The sequence below is a fragment of the Brachycentrus maculatus genome, unplaced genomic scaffold (assembly GCF_059751285.1).
Source record: "Brachycentrus maculatus isolate JH-2025_06_01 unplaced genomic scaffold, ASM5975128v1 h1tg000589l, whole genome shotgun sequence".
NCBI classification, from domain to species: Eukaryota; Metazoa; Arthropoda; class Insecta; order Trichoptera; family Brachycentridae; genus Brachycentrus; species Brachycentrus maculatus.
This window is the reverse complement of record NW_028281329.1, coordinates 65,255-80,979: the sequence shown is the minus strand read 5'-3', so window position 1 is coordinate 80,979 and position 15,725 is coordinate 65,255. Positions and strand designations below refer to the sequence as shown.

General features: G+C 32.1%; 3 protein-coding genes across 3 annotated transcripts; 2 read left to right on the top strand and 1 right to left on the bottom strand.

Annotated features, from left to right (window-relative positions):
* Positions 1–131: 131 nt before the first annotated feature.
* On the top strand, positions 132–2,434 carry Det (baculoviral IAP repeat containing deterin). Its single transcript, XM_088273581.1, has 3 exons — positions 132–383; positions 763–1,048; positions 2,203–2,434. The coding sequence occupies exons 2-3, from the start codon at positions 764–766 to the stop codon at positions 2,326–2,328; spliced, it is 411 nt and encodes a 136-aa protein (XP_088129707.1). The 5' UTR covers positions 132–383; position 763; the 3' UTR covers positions 2,329–2,434.
* Positions 2,435–2,622: 188 nt separating this feature from the next.
* Positions 2,623–11,316, top strand: LOC148301204 (cilia- and flagella-associated protein 52). The gene is made up of 15 exons (XM_088273580.1): positions 2,623–2,962; positions 4,122–4,384; positions 4,815–5,019; positions 5,363–5,498; positions 5,576–5,727; positions 5,994–6,139; positions 6,217–6,410; positions 6,491–6,639; positions 7,442–7,587; positions 7,776–7,927; positions 8,353–8,497; positions 9,083–9,175; positions 9,463–9,606; positions 10,284–10,479; positions 11,031–11,316. The coding sequence occupies exons 1-15, from the start codon at positions 2,908–2,910 to the stop codon at positions 11,138–11,140; spliced, it is 2,286 nt and encodes a 761-aa protein (XP_088129706.1). The 5' UTR covers positions 2,623–2,907; the 3' UTR covers positions 11,141–11,316.
* Positions 11,317–12,199: 883 nt separating this feature from the next.
* Positions 12,200–14,982, bottom strand: Atg12 (Autophagy-related 12). The gene is made up of 3 exons (XM_088273582.1): positions 14,626–14,982; positions 13,485–13,621; positions 12,200–12,659 (listed from the first exon to the last, which is right to left on the bottom strand). Exons 1-3 carry the CDS (start codon positions 14,765–14,767, stop codon positions 12,537–12,539), a joined length of 402 nt encoding a protein of 133 aa, XP_088129708.1. The 5' UTR covers positions 14,768–14,982; the 3' UTR covers positions 12,200–12,536.
* Positions 14,983–15,725: the final 743 nt, after the last annotated feature.

The window sequence follows — 15,725 nt, the reverse complement described above, 5'->3', positions numbered from 1 at the left end:
TTCCCACTGTAAATTTACATTTTGTTACCTTTTGTATTTAAAAAAAAATATTTTAGAGTGTTGAAATCCAAATTGACTAGTAGGAATGTAGTGAAATCCGAAAGATGGAAAACGACGAAAAACAGGCAGGCAGGCTTAGTTCCAGAGACAATTTGGAGGTACAACAATGTTTTTTATCTATGTCGGTTAAATTCGAATTTGTAGTTTTTCGAGTTTCTCCAGTTTTTCGTTATTTTGCGCGTCAGTGCGCAAAGTGGGATGTTCGTAGTTTGTATTTTTATTTTACTTAATAACCGTATTTTTTGAAGTTTCAATTCAAGACGAATTTGTTCAGTTCTTAGATAATTATATATTTCAAAAAGTATTATCATTTCCATACTAAAGTGAGTACAAGTACAAATAATTTTTTGTGACATCTTAGAATAAGAATAAGAATGTAATTATTACAAACAAAACCACCGTACGTTGGTAATAACGGCTAATTATTACGAACTAAAAGCTTTACTGAACGTCACGTATTTATTTATCAGCCCTTTATGATTGTAATTTATGCATGTAATACTGTATCATTCAAAAAGTTTCCAATGATAATATTGACACATGATCCAGGAACTAATTCACTTTCTAAATGATTACAATCTTAATTTTTATTTTATTAAATACTTATCAAATCCAACATATTTGTTAATTTGTTTGGTTAAAACACTAACAGTGTTTTTGTATACTTTAGTAACATTTGTTTTACTTATTCATCTTTTCTAGAATGGTCCCTGTAGAAGAGTGCAGCATTACTTTGGAAGAAGGAAGATTTTCCAGTTTCAGAGCTTGGCCGTATGGGGATGATGCTATATGCAATAAGAGGAAGATGGCGGAAGCCGGTTTCTTTAGATCAGAGGATGTGCCAGATGACGAAATTTCAGCCGCTTGCTATGTCTGCGGGAAAGTGATGCACGAGTGGGAGATAAATGATGACCCATGGAAAGAGCATATCGACCACGCTCCAAACTGCAAATTTGTACAGTTTGGAAAACCTGAAAAAGATTTAACGGTAAAATATTATCCTTAGCTACTGGAATGATTGTCCGTCTCTGTAGTGTAATGGTCAATACCTCAGCTACAGTACTGTAGGTCCTGGGTTCGATTCCCAGGGGGGGGTCAAATAAATATTAGTGATTTTTCACTCTAACATTTATTCATATCTACAACATTTTGAGTGTGTCCAAATACTTGTTCACAAAATATCTCTGGATTATCTCCCAATTACAGGAGCTATTTTCATATTATTTTTTGACATCTCATCAAAGATGAAGAAGAATATGGAAGTCTGGGCATTTACAGGGCTAAATGTAAATGCCCAGACCTCCATATTCTTCTTAATCTTTGATGAGATGTCAAAAAATAATATTTATTCATATCACCCAAAGTGCAGAATTAATCAACTTATCTTCATAAATGTATGGGTATGAAAAAAAAGTAATGAGTAATTGAACAAGTTTTAACATGGATGTATGGCAGGTATGTATGAGGAGACGTATGAATGTGGAAGAGGTGAAGATAGTTTGCAATGACAGATTGGCATAACATTCTTTTCTGCCTACCCCTGTGAGGAAGTTGCGTGGTGGTTATATTTAGTTAGTTAGTTTATTTTAACAAAGTTTTTGCTTTTGTATTCATATATCGCTCATTTGGTGCAACAAGACATAATTACTTTTTATTTAAACAAGTTGAATAGGACAAAATGTGTATAAACACTGACAGAATTGAGTAAAATAGCACCATTTCTGTTGCTACAATGGCATCTCCTGTAATATTCCTAAAAGTGTAATTATGCTTTTGTTGCACCAAATAAGCGATATGTATAAATTTATTGCAACCAACCGGAATAAAGTTCTTCCGGGTGAAGTATTCCATTGTTAAGTTATTTGTTTTCCCTTTCCATGTCCTGTAGCGTGTTTTGAAAGTCGTAGTAACATCTTTAAATAGATTAATCTTTTCAAGAGGTTTATTTTTTACCCCATTGTTGTTCTAAAGTTGTTTCAGATTAAAATGTATTGAAATAACCAAAATTCTTTGTAATATTTTCTTTTATCAGAAAGTAATGTATAATTCTCTTTTTTTATGTATCTACCTCAAAAGTTTTATTTGAAAATCATATTACTTTAACATGATAACATTTTTATATTTTATTTGTATTATTTTCAGTTACAAGAGTTTTGTCAGTTGGTTTTGGAACATTGTCAATTGCAAATAAAGAAATCTCAAAAACACATAATTGAAGCTTGCAATGAGAAGCCCGGGGAATTGGAAACTAAACTGCAAATGTGTTGAATTTGTGCAATCATTTTTAGCCCTCGGTTAAATGTAATCCCTTAATTTATTTAATATGTGTAAATATTTTTCAAATAAACTTGTATCTCTAAAAAAAACATTCCTTGCTTTTGATTTAAAACAATGCACCTGTGTTGCCATATGTGATTCCAAAATGAATTTGATTTTCGAAAAATTAACAGAAATTTTAGAAAAGAAGTTAGTCCCATTTTTTAAAGTTATGTTAGTCTAGTTTGTAGACAGTAGAGAAGTGGCTTGTAGGGTGTGGACTTTATTTGTTTTTTTCTAGGGAATTAATTTTTATAAAATAAAACAAACATTTTGAGTGTGTCCAAATACTTGTTCACAAAATCTGGATTATCTCCAATTACAGGAGTTATTTTCATAAAATAATATGAAAATAATAAATAAAACAAACATTCATGATTACTAAGGAGTTATTTAATTAGTTGTTGCTAAGGAAGTATGATTCACAATTCTGTTCACATCCATAGCAACGATATGTTTTTTTTAATGTTATATACATATTCTCTCACATAAATTATCAGAAATTTACTAACTAATTTTACTCTATTTAAAATGGCAGAAGCATCTTGCCAAAAACTAAAAATCTTTTCCTGTATTGGTTACGATGGTAAGTTGAATATTGAAAGTTTAATTTCATCTATTGATTTGGCAGCATCTATCCATTTTTGTTTTTTGCAGTATCTATGCACTTTCTGATAATATCTATCCATTTTTCTATTAAACTATTCATTTTATATACCACTTTTCATATACATATACGTTCATAATTTACAAAATCACAATAACTTAACCTTTTATCCCCCCATTCGTTCATGCTCCCACTAACAAAAATATGGTTCTTATCCATACCTCATCCTTCAAGAGCACAACTCTTAAATTTAGGCCGAGCTTCACATATCGCTCACTCCTTTCAAGAACGTCATAAATCAAAAATCGTCAATTTTGAGTTGGGCATGTTTTCGGAATGCCCGGAAAATGTATTATATCCCAGCAAAAGAGGCATATTTTAAACTTAATATTTACCCGCTACAGGGCAGAAAATGTTGTTTTTCCATTTTGATGAAAAGGTATTGTTTAATTATTTTTGTAAAATATAATAAATATTTTTCAAATGGAGAAAAAACCTTCAGGTTTTACCTAAAAAGATCTGTTGCATAGTAAAAAGTTCAGTAAGTGGCTTCATATTTATTTTTAATACATTGTGTTATATTTTTAAACTTTAAAAACGTTCTCCTGAAAAATCAAGTTTTTTGATTTATGACGTTCTTGAAAGGAGTGAGCGATATGGTATTCAATAATGATGTTTAACATATCGCTCACTCCTTTCAAGAATGTCATAAATCAAAAATCGTCAATTTTCAGTTGTACATGTTTTCGGAATTCCCAGAATATGTATTTTATCCCAGCAAAAGAGGCATATTTTTAACATAATATTTACCCGCTACAGGGCAGAAAGTGTTGTATTTGCATTTTAAAGAAAAGGTATTGTTTTACTATTTTTTAAAAATACTAAATATGTTTCAAATGGAGAAAATACCTTCAGGTTTTACCTAAAAAAATCTGTTGCACGATAAAAAGTTCAACAAGGGGCTTGATATTTATTTTTAACACATTGTGACGTTCTTGAAAGGAGTGAGCGATATTTGTCGCAATAGATTTTTAAATAAATTTTGATATTTTTTAAGTAAAAGGCAAATATTAAAAAAGATGGTATAAATAAATAAAATATAGCATTAGAATATGCTTTAATAATATTTGTTTATCAGGCACTACAATAAATGGCCTCAAATGTCATCCTGACGGAGTTCACATTGTTTATCCAATGGGCAATAAAGTATGCATATTAAATTGGAATACCAAGGAGATGGATTTCCTTTCTGGGCACTCCAATATAGTGTCAGCTGTGGCTATATCTCCAGCTGGTTCTTTTATTGGTTCAGGACAAATAAATCACATAGGCTTCAAGGGACCAGTCATTCTTTGGGATTTCAAGAAAAAAACTATACTAGCAAGACATGAATTACATAAGGTGAATAAAATTTTAATTTTTAATATAAGTTTTGTCTATTCACAGAAAACGAGAGTAATATCACAATTTATGGAATTAAATTAAAATAAGTCGTTAACGCAGTTATAGGTGAAACAAAAACTTTTTTACATACATGTAAATAATAAAGTATTATTTTCTACCTTACAAATCTGGATTATCTCCAATAAGGAGTAATTTTTTTCGTCTCAACATAGATGAAAAAAAATATGGAAGTCCAGACTTCCCATACGACCGTACCCTGTAATTGCCCAGGCATTCACAGGGTATGGTCATAGTCTGCATTGGTGTGCATGTAGAATGTGTGGACTGCTAGCGCCGACCGATTCAGATTGTGAAGTTAAACAGTCGTAAGAAGACCTGTATTATATTTGAATATAATTTTAAGCTTTTTCTCATTATGTAACTCCAGGTTCGAGTAGAAGCCCTAGTTTTTTCATGTGATGAAACACTTATGATATCGATAGGAGGGAGAGATTGTGGTCAAATTGTGGTGTGGGATACTAAGAACAATATGGCCTCTTGTACTGTGACTGCAGCAAAAGTGACTTCTGGGGATGCTGTAGCAGTGGCTACGTTGAATAAGAGAACTAACTCTTTTATTACCGGAGGAGATGGTAATGTCTTGGTTTTATATGCACAGCTAATACAATATAAATTTATTAACCAACATTATTGCTACTTCTGAAATGATTAAAAAACTAAAACTATACAGACCTGAATGATGGAAGTTTAACTTCTGAAACATGTAGTCTATAATAAAACTCAAATGGTAAAAAACGAAGTGTTTTCTTTAATTATTAAAAAACTGATTATTTTACTCCAAGTCTATTGCATCAAGCATTTACCAGTAACTGATGTGACCACCTTTTTTTTTTTAAAAACTTTTATCGCCATATACTTTCTCTCACATACTTGGCTTAGATGCCATTGAATTATTTCAATCAAATATTTTTGTAGGTACTCTCAGATTATGGACTTTTAATCCAGTCAAAAAATCAATATCAGTAATGGATATCACGTTAGGAAAATTGAAGAGATATATCAACTGTATGACTATCAGCAAACATGACAATATTGCTTACTGTGGTACAACGTAAGTACTATGAAAATAAAAATAAAACCCGTCGGTATTAATTTTCAATGTGCAAAATAATTTACTTTTTTTTAAAGATCGGGTGATATAATCAAAATAAGTTTGGGCTTTGATCCAAAGTCCGATAGTGATGAGCCAATGCATCCACCTTCGATGATGACTTGCAGTGCTAAATGTGGTATATGGAAAAAAGGAGCAAAAAGACCCGAAATTGATTTTTATAGTTCAGGTATAAATTTTTATTTATAACCATTACCAAGAAATACTGATCCCTTCTTCATCGTATGTGGCACCTCTTATTGTTGCATTTGATGGATGGCCTCACTCTATCTTGACCAATCCTTTACTGTCATGAGGCTTCCTAGAATGAATCCTGTAATACTCTTATTTGGGATCTTCCACCCATATGTCTTCCTTTTGGCACACAGATAACCAAAATTCCCTCCGTATTGCCTATATCACCTCTTACATGTTTCACTGAACAATTTTTTATAGGTGTTCGATGCATTGTTTTGATGGAGAATGGCAATTTAATAGTGGGTGGTGGTGATGGAAAAGTGGAAATTATAGAAGAACTTGTGTGGAAAACACCTTTACCCAAAACCAAACTGTGTTCTCCCGTGTCTCCAGATTTTAAAGTGGTAATAAAAAATATAGTACTTACATATAAAATAAAAATTTAATTGAAAATGTTTATAATCAAAAACAAAAATTGCAGTTGAAATCCTACAAGTTTAACTCCTGTATAACATCTATTCAAATTATGGATTTACTTACACAAAAAATTAAAGAGCCCCATCTTATGATTGGAACAAAGATGTGTGAGATATATTCTGTCAATATTAAGACTTTTGATGTAAAGTTACTAATAACTTGTCACTATTCCGCCGTGAACTCAATAGCATTCCCATTGTAAGTTTGAATTTCTTATTGCATTAAATATTCCACCAATTTAATTTTCGAATTGAAAAACTAATATTTTCTTTTATTAGAGGAATGTCGGATGTATTTGCAACAGGGGGGCATGGAGATATCAGAGTATGGGCATTGAAAACTCGACTGGAGCTCTTGCGCATTCAAGTACCAAATTTTGTCTGCTCTAGTGTTCTATTTTCTGGAGATGGAAAATCTATTGCATCTGGTAAGTATTTCATCCTATAACATATCTTCAGATAAGTCTGACAACAAAATTATTGCAAAACAATAAGTGTATTTCAGCTTGATTATGCCATTTTGGAATAAAATTTTAAGAAAAGGACTAATTTTTCTTACTTAGTCAGCCATTTGATACAAGTTTCTATTCTAACCAATTAGATTTATAAATTTGGCACTGATGATTTTATCATTATTTTATTTACAGTAAACCTGATTTGTTCAAATACTCTACGCACTACGCAATTTCTAACTAACTAACTAACTAACCACCACGCCGCTTCCCCGCAGGTGTAGGCAGAGAGAATAGAGCGCCACACCACTCTGTCCTTGCAAACATTCTTCGCCTCTTCCACGTTCATGCATCTCCTCATACATACCCGCCGATTGTTACGACTCCTAACCTGACCACTTTCAAGTATTTGGCATACCTGATCGTGCCATGTTTTTCTCGGTCTTCCTCTGCTTCTTTTCCCACTAACATTCGCCTCATAAATTTGTTTTACCGTTCTTTCCTCACTCATTCGTTCTTTATGTCCAAACCATCTCCACATACTTTTCTTAATTTTATCGATAATGCTTATCTCAGCTTTGCATTCCTTCCTTATTTCACTATTCGCACATCTATCATACATCGTTTTGTTGCACATTCTTCTGAGAGATCGCATTTCGACTGCATTCAGTCTACTTTCATCCTTCGTTTGCCAACTCCATGTTTCACTTCCATACATTAGAGTTGGAACCAGGTCTCCAACTCTGGATTAACACCAAAATATTTATTTCATTTCCAGGTTGGAATGATGGCTGCATTCGTGCATTTACTCCTATAACTGGACGCTTAATGTATTGCATTTTGAACTGCCATAATAAAGGAACATCAGCTCTTGCTATGACTGATGATGGCAAGACCATGATTTCCGGAGGTTGTGAAGGACAAGTAAGAATTTATTTATTATTTCATTAATTCAATGAAGTCAATTTATGTACAGATGTTGTTAAAAGGATAGTGCTGTGAAACTAATAGGTGCAATTTTTGTATTATATTATTTTACAAGACAATCTATGCTGTCTCAAATGTAATATTTTATGTCTGAAACAATGCTAAGTATATAATCTCTTATAAAGGTAAGAATATGGAAAATTGAACCGAAAAGGCAAACATTGAGCGCTGTTCTCAAAGAACACAAATGTCCGGTTTCTGCTATAAAGGTGAACAATACTAATACTGAAGCTGTTAGCGCTGGCACAGATGGATCTTGCATCATTTGGGATATTATGTAAGTATAAATAATATTTTGTTTGGCTCTATAGTGTAGTTGTGTTTGCCTGGTCCAGAGGTTCCCATTAAGTTTCACATGAAAAATAGTATAATTTCCCTGTTGAAATATGTTAACTACTTCCTTAGGCTGAAATGTACAATGATAAACTCTCACTCTCTCAATCTGCTCCTGGGTACAGGTCTCCATAATTGTACACCATGTGTTGAGGTTCTGGGCCTTCCTTTACCACTTCTTTCCGCAATATCACCTGCCCAACATACAAGTTGATGACCCTCATTTGTGCATCCAGCTCTAAGTCACCACTCCTAAACTTTTCTTCCGCACCAACCATCCTCTCATCTGGATATAAAACCCACACTGAATTAAATCATTGCAGTATCCTTTGTATTATTTTTCTCATGGTGCTAAAATTTATTTTTCAGTAATATGTGCAGACGTCAGATTTTGTTTGCTAATACAGTATTCACTTGTGCATGCTACCATCCGAGCGGATGTCAAATTTTAACTGGAGGTTCCGATAGAAGAGTTGCTTACTGGGAAGCTGGAACTGGTAACCTCGCCAGAGAAGTAAATTTACAAATAATATTCTTATAAATTACCCTGTTTGGGCGAATATAAAGCTCAAATAGAAGATAATCATTTAAATTTTTTGGCAACATTGCACATGGACATGTTTTTTTAATGTTTCGAATATTGATTTTCATATACTTGTGAGAAAAAAAAACATTGTGTTATATTTGAACCAATATGGTAAATAATTTTTTTGATTGCTTACACAATGTTTTAAGTAAAAATATTTCTTTATCATTCTTCAATATTTTTTATTAAGTAAAATAGAAAACAAATTGTGGCACAGTGGCCTCGAACCCAGAAACTCTGACTCGTTAGAGTCCGCGACACTAACCACAGCTCGATTTTATACAATATTACTTCAAATGTCCTTTAAGTGGTAAAATAACTTACATGGAATTGCAATTTCATATTTTGAAGTTTTTAAAATTTTCTAAAGTAGTAGTGCAGTTTCTATAGCGGTGTAGAATAAACCGGAATGAAATGATTAAATAATATATTGCATGAAAATACTAATATGTGTGATTACAATTTCTATAACTTTTTAACATTACAAATGTATTGATATATTTTTCATTTCAGGTAGAGGCATCAAGAAGGGATGCAGTTAATGCTCTGCATATCAACAATACAGGAGAACTATTTGTTACAGGTGGAAATGACCAGAAAGTGAAGGTATTAGTTATTACTATTTACTGTGTCAGCTTTTATGAGCTATATCACTGAATAATTTAATAAGGTAACAATTAAACCACTCACATAAGACTCTTGGTAGGTCGAAAAATATTGATAATGTTATGTTCTAAGTAAGTCTGCCTTGATTGTGGTATTTCAGCATCAGTGCAGAACATATCGTATTTATAATTAGCATTTAATGTTTCACAATGCAGTGTCAGGTATTTATGTTCCATTTGGAATATTTGTATTCAAAAGAGGACTAAAATAGGGTTTAATTATTTCAGTTGTGGCGTTATCAAGAAGGAATATACACGCATGTTGGAGAGGGCCACTCGGGGGTAGTCTCAGCAGTATGCTTTTCCCCTGATGGACGGTACATTGTGAGCACCAGTGTTGCTGGAAGTATATGCATTTGGAACTGTCCGGAAGTAAGAAACACTCATGACATCCATCTTTAGCTTACCATTTTTCATTTCACATAAACTTGATTGTATAATAGTCAAAGGATACTTATATTAAGTTTACATTTAAGATCTATTTTATTATTTTTATTATAATCAGTGAAAAAATATAAAAAATAATTGAAGCGATTAAAAATATTATATTATAAATCTAATAATTATAGGGGTTCTTGGGTGGAATATGGGAAATACAGAACTATCGGTTTTTTAAGTGCTGTTGATAAGATGTATGGACGATTCCTTAGAAAAAGGATAAGTCCTATTGCAAAATTTAAAGAGAGGGATACTCAGAGCGGATTTACGAATATGAAAGGGTGTATGTATAAATCAAATTTTTGCTTTGCACAGTGTGTCAAGTTTTTGGCAAAGAGCCAAAGACTGATGGAAAGATTGATAATGATATAGAAAGGCATATGGTATGAATGTGTAAGAGGCAAATATTGTTCGCAAAAAATTATTGGTGTGGCATTATGGTTAATTATTATAAACCTCTCTGGTTTCTACCCCAGAGCTATAGATGTTTTGATCTTACAACCGGGAGTACCTCTTTAAATTCATTATTGTGACTATTTTAATAATATTTCAATTGAAATATTCACTATTTTAGACATAATTTTTCCTGAAAACTTATTTTACATATCTAGGAGTATCTCGAGAAGAGCAAGACTGACAGAAGTGAAAAATCATCAATTACTAAAAAAGAGAACCAAAAATCACCGCACACATTTGGTCCCAATAAGGAAGAAAATATTTCTACCATGAATACATCACGCAGCAGTGTTATCACATCGTGTCCCTGCACTTGCAGAGAGAAGGAAGGTGAAAATAGCAACAAAAAGGGTAATATTTTATTATTTTTGACATCTCAACATAGATAAAGACGAATATGGAAGTCTGGGCATTTACAGGGCTTACGACCATCAGGGGCTGGTTTAAGTAATCACCTTTACACACGTGTAACATTCACCAATTCTACCCATGATTGACAACCACAGTACTCAAATTCTTGGAACTTCTTTTGTATATATTGTTCAAATTCAAAACATATTGGTTGAATTCACTAGACATCTATGGTGAGATGAGAGAAGCTTTTTATTGAGCGGAAACTCTTTCATTTGTATTTGAGGTCCGAATCCAGGATTATAATCAAATACACGAGAAATACTAGAAAACATCCTATTTTTTTATTTATTTAAGCTTATAAATTGACGAGTTAATTTATTTACAACATTTTGAGTGTGTCCAAATACTTGTTTACAAATAGTGAACAAGAATTTGGACACATTCAAAATGTTGTAGGGTAATTTTAATTATAAGTACAATATGGTGAAACTTGGTTATTGTCACTAAAGAATCGGAGACATTTGAAGTTATTTTTTTCTTTTTTTCAGGTGATGGAGATGGGTCGAAAGCTTCTGTGTGTTCCAATTCTTGTAACTATAAGCAAAGCAAACCATCATCAAGTCGATCAAGTATACAACCATCCCCGAAAGATGGTTAATTTACAGTGAATTACGAAATACTATGTTATATCGGATTTTTATGAGCAATTATTTAAATTATGTTTAGTTGTTGAAGGTTTTCAATGATTAAATACCACTTGGGTAATAGATTTCTTGGATTCTAATACACATATTTTATTAATTATATACCTTTTAATAAATTTTAATCAAAGTCATTCAGTCTTTCCTTTTAACCTTCCCCTTACTGTGCCAAAAAATTAACTTAAGTGTTCTGGTGCTGTGTAGTCAATACACATGTAAAAACTAATGATTTAAAATCCGAAAAAAATAATGTTCATAGATAATCGCCTAAATTTATTATATTTGAAGTCAAAAGTCATGTTGATAGCTAAAAACATGAAAAAATCATCGAATCACGCTCACAAACGAGCGAGACAACCACCTCGGTTGGCTACCCGTAAGCTACTGCTGACGCAAGTGTCGACTCTGTTCATTACTAGAAACACAACTGAGAACCGAGATGGCATATTTCGCTTTCCAATATAACATCACTCATCACTCATTCCAATATAACGTCACTCATTGTACATTTTTTTATACAATCGTATTATACAATTTTTTCTGATTTCTCAAAAAATAACTTTATAATGTGCCCGATAAGCTGTAATTGTTACAAGGAAAATATCATTTAATGCGTAAATGCATTATGGAGGAATACCTAAATTCCAAACTTATTATTTATTACGTTTATCGAGATATTAACCCTTTGCACTCGAGACTTTTTACAACTTACTTTTTTAACTTTTTTACAACAGAAACACACCCAAATGCTGGCAAGGATTTTGAGCAACTGGCGGGACAGAATTGTACCTGCATTAGTACTTATCCCGGACTTTTATTATTTAAACAACATGACGGTACATAGTGGCAACATATACTCGTCAACCGATTTACTGGGGAATTTACCATGTCGACATATTGTCGCCATTTGAGTACAAATGGTTAAAGTTATTACAAGCAATGTGTACTAGTTACACATCACCGGAAAGGAAGGGTTAATAAGATTAAGGATTGTTTTAAAATAATCAAAACTGCACCAGATTTCGAAATTGTTTAATTAAAAATAATAACATTAAATAATATGTACAACACAAAACACAATAAAAGAAAAGGATACAATATTTTCAAGAAAAAAAAACTGCTTCAAAATGCGCAAATTTTAGTAAAATATTTGTAGAACAAAACACTAAAAAAAAAAAACAAAATACCTGAATTTTTTTCCAATCGTCCTATTAATGGAAAAAAATATATGAAGTATAAAACCCTTATTTTGAGGTAACTATGTATATTTTTTTTAAAAAGTTAACATATTTTGATGACTTCATGGAATATCAATATTTATAAGTGACTATTTAGTCTTATTAATTTTATATATCATCCCCAAGCCTGACTCTTGCAATAATGTAAGATTAATTTGCCGTCAGTTCCAAAGCATTCGTAAAGATTTCTTACAATTTGATCGGGTGATGGCGCAAAAGTCTGGTTGATGTACAGGAACTGAAAGATCACAAAAAAAAACTTTATTTTCTTTTGACTTTAACCGGTAAACTGCCAAAAGCGTCTTAAGACGCATAATTTTCTGTGAACGGAGCGCCGCTCATACAAAAATTATGTCTTAAGACGCGCCGTTTTGAATGGGCTTTTACTAAAGAAAATCAATTATTTAAAATGTACAAATATATTGAACGCATAGTGACATCTATTGAGAATATCTTTGCATACTTAGAATTAAAACAGAATTTGTTTTTACCACTTAAAATGTAAATTAAAGAGAGCTTTGTCGTTGGAACAACTAACGGCGCTCAGGGTTGTCCAATAATCCCCGCGTTGCTGTCACTGCCGAATCTGATGACAGTGATTTTAGTGTCGATTCTGATGATTTTTAATTTTTAATTTTTTTAAATCATAGTATGTGTGTGTGTGTGTATACTTTTAATATTAAACTAACATAAACAATTACTTTTGACATATAATTTAGTTTTCATATTTTCTATGACAAATTTTGTGACAACCCTGCACCGTAAACAATTAATTTTATGATTATGGATAAATGACTGCACGACTGGCACTTCATTTATTTGGTAAGTTTTATAAATAAACATTATTACACTTTCAATAACGATGTGCTTAGAAGGTTTTATTTTTGTGGTAAAATTCGCGGCGTGCTGGGTACCGCTATACATGTACCTACCGGCAGTGAAAAGGTTAAGGTGGCTGGAATGCCTCCCTGAATAAGAATATGAAATTATAAGCTTTGGGCTTATTTATAAATTTATTGATATACATGTATTTAAAAAAGATATGCAGTAAATAACAACTTACTAATTTTTCATTGGCATCCAGTTTAAGATATTTTTTCACAAATTCCATTATCCAACCAATTGGTTTTTCTGCATCTACCGCCCATTTCTTTTTCTTCATTATCGGAGCATTTCCTGTCGCTTTCAGGAGAATGTCAACTGAAATATGGTGTGGATTCAAAATAAATAATTCAACTCTTTAACCTGTCTGGGTGTGAGTTTCTCCGGACAAAACTGTATCTGAGGAGTGAATTTGTTTTTGTTTTTTTTTTTTACTTTTAAATTTTTATATTATAGTCGATGCTATAAGCAACATGTTTTCTTGAATAAACAAAGATATTTACCCCAGTAAACATGATTTATATCAAAATTAAAGAAATATCGATAAATCATGTTTTTAACATGTTTTGATATAAATCGTGTCATAAATCATATTTTGTATCGGCCGTACATGTACGTCCAAACTCCTTTGAGAAAAGTTTGGTATGGCCGTACATGTACGGCCATACTCCCGGACAGGTTAAAGTACTATGGAAATATTATTGGTAAAATATTATTTTTTGATTCGGCATTAACTTTGTGGAATGACATGATTATTTTATTAAAATTAAACACTTGAATATACCACTTTAATGAGTTTTATTTATATTTACGACTAGTTTCGAAAACAACAGATGTTTTCATCTTCAGGTACAAATTAAAACTAACGAACAAAAATATATTTAGGTGTATATATAGGTTAATAAAAATAGGGAGGGGGGTTAAGGAACAAGATTTTTTGTAAAAGGAAACATTGATAATAATGGTACGTATTTTGAAACAGTAAATAAAATAAAATATAAATAAAACTCACTGAAGTGGTATATTCAAGTGTTTAATTTTAATAACAATAAAAAATTGGTAAAATGCATGCGTAATGTATGCATCAGAGTCTAATATGGTTTCCATGTTATAATAATTGAATTTTTGTCATTGTTTACATATACCAGATATCTTTAGCTGAATCATACTAAAAATATCTGATCCAAAATATTGATTGTTTCAATATTTAGAGAGGAATAAATAAATACTCCTAAGATAGCATTCATAAGTAATAAAGAGCGTACAATTATAAGTTACTGGATAGAGTGGAAGCTAATATAAAGACAAGAAAATATTCCTACCTTTTTGTTTGTCGTTTTTTGCATTTGAACTTCCGTTGACATCTTCCTTTTGATTAGAATCTTGATTGCCATCTAAAGACATCAATCCCACTGCGGCAGAAACATCTGAAGGTAGACTTTCATCTTGATGATCCTCGCTCATGATTTAATATAAATGTCTGCCAATTATGTATAAACTATATTTCTTAGAGATGTATTGTAAACACGAGGGTCGATATTACAGGTCAAAATCCAGATAGAATAATGAATTTTATTGGAAATCTACGGAGCGACTCACGCCGAAAACATAATAATAAATCGAAATCGCTCCCGCTGTCAGATTTAGTTATTTTAGTGTTGTGACTTTTCACTTTGACTGCTTTGACAGATCGTTAGATCCATAGACAAATACAAGTATAGAAGGACCATAAAACTTCAGGTAGGTATTTTTTTTACTACTATAAAACCATCATGCCGTTTCTATACAGGGGTAGGCAGGGAGGATGGAACGCCACACTCATCTGTCCATACATCTTCAAACCGTGAACCGCACCCAATGATGCATAGGGCACTGCATCATATAAATACAGTGTTATCTTGATCGTTAACACATGAAGGGAAGGTGATCAGTCCTCCGCTTCAGGTACCAGTCCAGGGTAATATAGTGAAAAAATCACTTATATTTTTTGACCCCCCCTGGGAATCGAACCCGGGACCTCCAGTACGGTAGCCCAGCGTGCTAACCATTTCACTAGGGAGGTGGACATACATACATACATCTAATCATACATGCCCTCCAGTTACGTAGACTTTTGACCCAATTAGATATTTGGTTATGATTAATTTAATTGTGCCTAGTCTTTCTTGGGTATCCTCATTCTGTTCTCTTTTTTACATTTTTTCCATATATACACTCTAAATTATTTTCTCATCATCTTTGTAATGCTTAGTGACGGATGAAATTACCATCTTGTATAATGGAAATATGTTTATTATATATATAAAGGGAGGTATTTTTAAATTAAAATCTTTTGAATGTTCATATTTTATTCTTTTTTTATTATTTTTATCGAGTGGTAACTATGCCCTATGTAGTCCACCAAAATAATTCAGAATTACTT